Genomic DNA, 7,309 nt, shown 5'->3' with positions numbered 1-7,309 from the left:
TAGTATATTTAATAAATACTAATAAATAATAATAAAATAAAACTATTTATATATAATCTTTAGTAATAAGAGTATAATAATAACTAGATTCTTTATAGCCTATACTATAACTAAAGATACCTAGATATTCTTACTATTTAGATAAATATTTATCTAGATATAGATCTAAGGCCTATATAAGGTCTAGAAGCTTATATAGTATAACTTAATATTTAAGAAGTAATACTAAATACTAAATAAACTAAAGTTACTACTACTAAATACCTAGACTAAGGTAGTTAAGGTAATATATATAAAGTAGGTAGTTACTATTATTAGTATTATAAAGACTAATACTATAGTACTAATTATTACTAAACTAGTTACTATTAGAGTAGCTACTATAGGACTAGTAGCTTTTAAGATAGCTATTATATAACTAGTAACTCTACCTTAGCTAGCTTTACCTTAACTAGCTCTACCTTAACTACTCCTACCTATACTACTAATACTAAGTATAAATTAGGCCTAGTACGCTTTTAAACTAATAAAGGGCTTTATAAAGGATAAGGTAGCTATAGCTACTATATAACTAATAGCTCTTAGAATAACTACTACTAAACTAGTAGCCTTTAAGATAGCTATTACTAAGCTAGTTACCCTTAAGATAAGTATTAAGAAATATAAATACTACTAATATATATTAATACTATTACTACTATACTTAATAAAGGCTATACTAATAAATTAACTTATAATTATATAAATATTAAAGTTAAAGTAAATACTAGTACTAGTATTACTAAGGTAGGTATTAGCCTTAATATTAATACTAATATTAAAGCTAATATAGGAACTAAAGGCCTAGCTATAGCTACTATTAACTAGCCTACTTATAGAATAGGAAGCTAGCCTAGCCTAGTTATAGCTATAGCTAACTAGCCTACTTATAAGGCTATAACTAATATTATTCTATAGCCTCTTTTTAGACTTAAAATAAAGCTACTTATAGTTATTAGCCTAATAGTAAAAAGCCTAAATAGAATTCTATTTATAATTTATAAGACTATAACTAGAGGACTATAAAGACCTAGATAATATTTTAGTCTTATAATAAATAATTAAATATAGATATAGTATATTATAAAAGATAATAAATATTTTAAAATTTATAAAAATATAGAAAGTAAGGTATAAATATAGTTATAAAATAGTATTATTATTCTACCTTTATTAATATATAATAAAGAAGTATAGCCTTAAGATATTTATAATATTAAAATAATAAAAAGATAATATATATTAATATACTAAAATATTAAAGAACCTAGCTATAATAGTAATAACTATAATATAAAGAAGCTATAAAAAGAAATATAATATAGACTAGGTATTAAAGAAGTAATTATAAGGCTTAATAATCCTAAAAGACTAGGCTTAAAAGGGAGAGATATAAGAAATTTAATTAAAAACTTAGCTTTTTTTCTTTTTTTTTTATTATTTAATAAAGTATAATAAATTACTTTATTATTTTATAAAGATAAAAAGATAAATTACTATTAGATAGGATAAGGATATTATTATTATAGCTTCTATTATCTAATAAGGATATTATTATTTAGATAGTAGCACCTATAGCCTATAGGCTGTGTGGTAGCTATAGGCTATAGCCCTACACACCACTAGATAGGTAGCCAGCATAGGGTAGGGCCTAGGAATATCATCTTCATTCTGTTATACATACTCACACTGCCCTTTTGGCCCTCGACCCACTCCAGGGCATCAACCATGCTGGGCTCTGTCTCTTTCTCAGTCCATCTTGTCCAAAACCAGCTCGGATCATCGCTGCCTTTCTTTTCACTTCCGCCCTCCGCATCCTTCTCGCCTTTTTCTGCCGTCACTCGTATCAAGCAGCAAGTGCCATCGCATCCCCTGCCCGGCCGCAGCGCCTTCATGCAGGTGCTCATGCGGGTTGGCTGTCTCCCGACACTGAGGATCAAGATGCATATTTGCGTCATCAGCACGTCGTATCACACTCCTGTCTTCGTCAGCGTGGCTGTGACAGGTATCTATACAGCATCATGCCGGGTCGGGTGCAAACTCTTCTGCAGGCAGTGACTAGTCCTGTCCGACACGATTCTCGCAGATCGAAAGATTGCCATTTGGCCTTTTCCTACGGTCGCACGGGTCGCAAGAGAAGAGACGACCCAGACATGCATCTCTTCAGAATCATACATGTTACGTCTGACCACCATATCACTCTGCAGCCTTGCTACTAATCCGCCTCCATCAACTCTGGACGGCACGAAGCGACTTCATGGCTTGCTCCGAGAAGCAAGGGATATACCGTCTACTCCATATTCATTTGGAAATTGCTTTGTTAATGCCGTGCCCTTTGCGGTGCTAAGTCAACGGTCGACGGCTTCATCTCGGTCCGTTATCCGTCCACAGCTTTGCCTTGAGTCGGGTATGCCCACCGGCGGGTAAGACACGATGATGACGGGCTGAAAATCACAGTAACCAAGATCGGTCTACGGATAGTCTCTATCAACTTTCCTCCAGCCCTAACCGATATCTGATCTGCGAATAGTGGCGTGTATGCCTTGATATCTGGCGTCCTGACGCAGCTGACCACTGACTACCTACCTTGCTACCTGCGTCTTCCTCGTACATTGTCTGGCTGAGATCTCATCTGCTTATTCGGCAATTTTGCAAGAATTCTCTTCTATAATCTTGTGTATTTACGCACACGTAAGGCAGCCAGCCTGGTTGCTTTTTCTTCCGCAAACCGTCCCCCACACCACCCTTTCTTTACTTCTTTTGATTTCTTTTTATTTCTATTTCGCAATCTCGCATGCTGCCCTCCTTACATAATTGTACAGTCACTGGCTCAGAAACTCATTGCTGCTGCCGTCCGCCGCCCAATTTGGCGCGCCAATCAGGCACATCATCAGAGGGCTGTGCCGATATGTGTCATGATAGTGCGACAACAGTTTCTCCCCCTAGATTTATTCAATCCATTCACACATTTTTGTAAATAAACACACCATGCGGCTGAAGTGATAGACGCAGCCACACCGGAACGAACAGAGAAACGCTCAGAAGTGACGAGACTGAGCAGCGTAGCACAAAGGGGCTCGATTCGAGGATTGGTCAACTGAGACTTCAACTCTATGGTTTGATGCGAGATTCCAAACCACGAGCCTGCAAAATGGGGCTGCCTCTTTAGCCACACCAAGCCCCGTCCAGATTATGAGAGCTGGCGGGTGCTCCTTCGAAGGTCAACTCGGAGTATTCCTCCCTGGGTTGGATAGCTATTTGTTTTTGATTGAGTGGTTTTTGCTTTGCTTTGTTTCCCTAAGTTTAATTCCCAGTTTTGCATAATGTCTATCTTTACTCATGAAGGCGTGGTTATTTAGCGAGATGAAGCCTCCCTGGACGTCAAGGGAGGGGCGTACGAAATCTCCAACTCTAATATTATCCGTCGGAGTAAACTCCTGCGGCCCTTCAAGGCATCTATTGACAAATATATACAACTAGCCATGAATGCTCAAAACCACGAAAACTCTTGCATGTGCCGCCGCAGCTTCGGCGCCGGAATGTTGATGCTACCAGGACTCGGCTATGCTACCCGAGAGTAGATCCAGATGTTTTCCCTCAGCAACCACGTCTCAATAATGTAATTTCAGACGCTCTGGATATATATCTGTCATAGTTTTTGGTTTATTTCAAGTCATGAACGGCTTGATCCGTCCCGTGTACGCGATGACAATAGTGTTTCCTTTCAAAATCGTGGGCTGGGGAAAAACACAATTTCGCGGACGTACACACTGGACTCGACGTGCATGGCTTCCAGCGTAGAAGTTGTTCAATATCCACTAGATATTTTCGAATGAATTGCTAGTCCGTACCTGGGGTTTGGTCATGTCCCCAGGCGCAGTGAACAACTCAAACGCATCGTCGTGAATTCTACTCCCGTATTATTCAGTATGTGGATCTTTCCTTCCTTGGCATCAGCCACGACGATCACGATCGATATTCATCCGCGGAACGCGCTCTCACGACAATTCCACAACTACGCAATCAATAACACAAACACCAGTATCAATTGCCCGCAATTTGTTCCAATCGATGCCTTGTATTTTTTTGGGGGTTTCGTTCAATTTTTCCAAGTGTTCGTTGCGTCACTCGCCAAGTATTTACTCGGCCCGTCTCCTCCGTCGCCGGCCGCGTGACCTCCACTTTAAAACTAGTGACAACTTCGGCCGTTGCAGACCGGTTGATTGATTCTTCCTTTCCCTCTTAACAACAAATTGATCGCCGCCCAACACCAATTCCGCAGACGCCTTTTTTGCTCTGGTGCTTGGTTTTCTTACGGAGATGGAACTGTGCTCGTCCACGCACTCTTCCTAAATCGCTTTTTCCTGCATATCCGCCAACCCCCACACCTCCTTTGAGCTCACGATCGCCGACGCACGACGCACGACAACCCACCATCCGAAGGAAAATAAAAATCCCTTTTGTTGGCGCTTCTGTTCTTCGCTTCCCCCAGATGGAAGAATTTGGCGAAATTCCGCCGCCCGGCAGCCCTGCGAGCCAGAGCAGGGAGCGGGCGGCCGAGATTCTCGACCGCCACTTGCCCGACGGGTACTCTGCCGATCCCCAAGTCAGCCTGTCGGCGGAGCCGGTCGAGGCGGCTCTCCTCGAGAGCCCGCTGACCCTGGGCCGCTCCGAGTCGCCGACGCTCTCCGCCGCCGGCGCGGCCATCCCCGCTCCGCCGCTGGATGACGGGGCGAGCCCCGACGCGGACATGGTCGAGTCGTCGCTCAAGCTGCAGGGCGGCGACATCCACCGCGACATGTTCCGCATCAAGGCCCGCGCCAACTCGCTGCGCCGCGCCAACACCTTCTCGCACCAGCCCTCGCCCAGCCTGCAGCCCGCCGACGGCATGTCGTACCACGAGCAGCGCATCCCCGGCGGCTTCCGCCGCCAGCACCTCCTCCGCGAGGCGCGCAAGCGCCGCGCCGCCCGCGCCGGGCCCCTCGTCGCCCGCAGCTTCGTCGACTTTCTCGACCTCTACGGCAGCTTCGCCGGCGAGGACCTCGACGACACCGACGACGAGTCCGCCCTGGACGACTCGGCCCTGGACGCCGACGACGACGACGACGACACGGCCGCCGCCACCGAGGCCTCGCCGCTCATTCGCCGCCCGCCGACCCTCGGACGCAACAAGAGCGTGCGCCGCCTCGCGCGCGAGGGCGATGCCAGCACGCTCAAGACCTTCTTCACGCTGCTCAAGGCCTTCATCGGCACCGGCATCATGTTCCTGCCCAAGGCGTTCCGCAACGGCGGCATGGTCTTTTCCAGCATGACGCTCGTCGCCGTGTCGCTCGTCACGAGCATCTGCTTCAAGCTGCTGCTCGACTGCCGCGCGCGCTACGGCGGCGGCTACGGCGAGCTCGGCGCCGCCATTGTCGGCCCGCGCTTCCGCGGCATGATCCTCTTCTCCATCACCCTCTCCCAGCTCGGCTTCGTCTGCTCCGGGCTCATCTTCTCCGCCGAGAACCTGTATGCGTTCCTCGACGCCGTCACGGAGGGCCGCGGCACGTTTCAGGTCGGCGTGCCCGCGCTCATTGCGCTGCAGCTCGTCCCGCTGGTGCCCATGGCGCTCATCCGCAACATCTCCAAGCTCGGCATGGCCGCGCTCATCGCCGACGTCTTCATCCTCTTTGGCCTCGTCTACATTTGGTACTACGACATCCAGGCGCTCGCGTCGCGCGGCCCCGCGCCGATCCGCCTCTTCAACCCGGTCGACTTCCCCCTCACCATTGGCTCCGCCATCTTCACGTTTGAAGGCATCGGCCTCATCCTGCCGATCCAGTCCTCGATGAAGAAGCCGCACCACTTTGGCCCGCTGCTCTACTTTGTCATGTTCCTCATCACCATCATCTTCACCTCGGTCGGCGCCCTCTGCTACGCCACCTTTGGCGAGGACACCAAGATCCAAATCATCTCCAACTTCCCGCAGGACTCGGCGCTCGTCAACGCCGTGCAGCTGCTCTACTCGATTGCCGTCCTCGCCGGCGACCCGGTGCAGCTCTTCCCCGCGGTGCGCATCATCGAGACGTCCCTCTTTGGCGAGCGCGCCACGGGCAAGAAGTCGCTCGCCATCAAGTGGCAGAAGAACGGCCTGCGCTCCCTCGTCATGGCGCTGTGCGTCGGCGTCAGCATCGTCGGCGCCAGCGACCTCGACAAGTTTGTCGCCCTCATCGGCAGCTTTGCCTGCGTGCCGCTCGTCTACATCTACCCGGCCTACATGCACTACAAGGGTGCGGCGGAGAAGCGCTGGGTCAAGGCGCTGGACGTTGTGCTCATGGTCGGCGGCTTCGTCGCCATGGTGTACACGACGTTTGTGACGGTGTATCAGTGGATCGACTCCAAGGTCTAGAAAGGGCTATTGCATGTTTTTCTTAGCGTGGTTTTATTATTCTGCCGGTGGCAGCGCTTATTTTTTTATTCGGATACAGAGACTAGAAGAAGAAGAAGAAGAAGAAGAAGAAGAAGAAGAAGAAGAAAAGCAGCAATGCAAGCGGATCACAGGGGGGAGGGGGAGGCAAGACACGTCAGGGGAGGACACAGTATGCAGGCATGTGGTGGGAGTAACATGACGAGGATGCGGTGAGCGAGATGATTACCATTTTTGAATGGACACGCTTTTTTGTATTTTTTATTTTTTTAGCTGCCGCAACAAGGGTATGATATACGACCTCCGCACGTTTTTTTTTCTCATCTGACACGATAAAAGTCTGCCACGTCCCTCAGATCAGATCGCCCGTTGATCCGATGGATGATGGTAATTTTTCACTTCTGCATCTTTTGCCGGGGAGTTGTAGCTTATTTCATGTCAGATATTGGTTGGAAATAAGTGAAGAAACGAATGTAAAAGTCCTTGTTTTGTAACTAAACTCCATTCTTTGTGCCTGGCATTCTCACCTGACTAATTTTGTAGTCATGACAGGTCATGGGAATTTTGCACTCATTCAGCAGCTCGTGGTTCGTGCCCCGGCGCCCCGGCTCCCCGGCGCCCCGTCCGGAATCAGGGATTCTGGGGGAGTATACCAAGTAATAAGTCATGCAAACTGGGGACCTCGGGAAGCTTCATCGACAGCCCGCAGGTCATGTCCGATCCACAGAAATTTGCTCACAGGGACAGCTTGTGGTTTTTTTTTTTTTGGAGCTGGGCCCGGGATGGCCTGCTGCCGGGCCGTTGTCCTTAAATCCATAACTATTGTGTCTTGGGCAGAAAACCTACCTACCCTCGCGGTCAGAG

At 47.6% G+C, this 7,309-nt stretch overlaps 1 protein-coding gene across 1 annotated transcript; it reads left to right on the top strand.

Annotated features, from left to right (window-relative positions):
- Positions 1-4,531: 4,531 nt before the first annotated feature.
- On the top strand, positions 4,532-6,427 carry CCM_06029 (amino acid transporter; the record flags this gene model as incomplete). The annotated part of the gene is made up of 1 exon (XM_006671172.1): positions 4,532-6,427. The coding sequence occupies one exon, from the start codon at positions 4,532-4,534 to the stop codon at positions 6,425-6,427; it is 1,896 nt and encodes a 631-aa protein (XP_006671235.1).
- Between the last annotated feature and the right edge of the window lie 882 nt (positions 6,428-7,309).

The sequence above is a fragment of the Cordyceps militaris genome (assembly GCF_000225605.1).
Source record: "Cordyceps militaris CM01 unplaced genomic scaffold CCM_S00004, whole genome shotgun sequence".
Classification (NCBI taxonomy): domain Eukaryota; kingdom Fungi; phylum Ascomycota; class Sordariomycetes; order Hypocreales; family Cordycipitaceae; genus Cordyceps; species Cordyceps militaris.
This window is presented reverse-complemented; position numbering and strand designations above follow the sequence as displayed.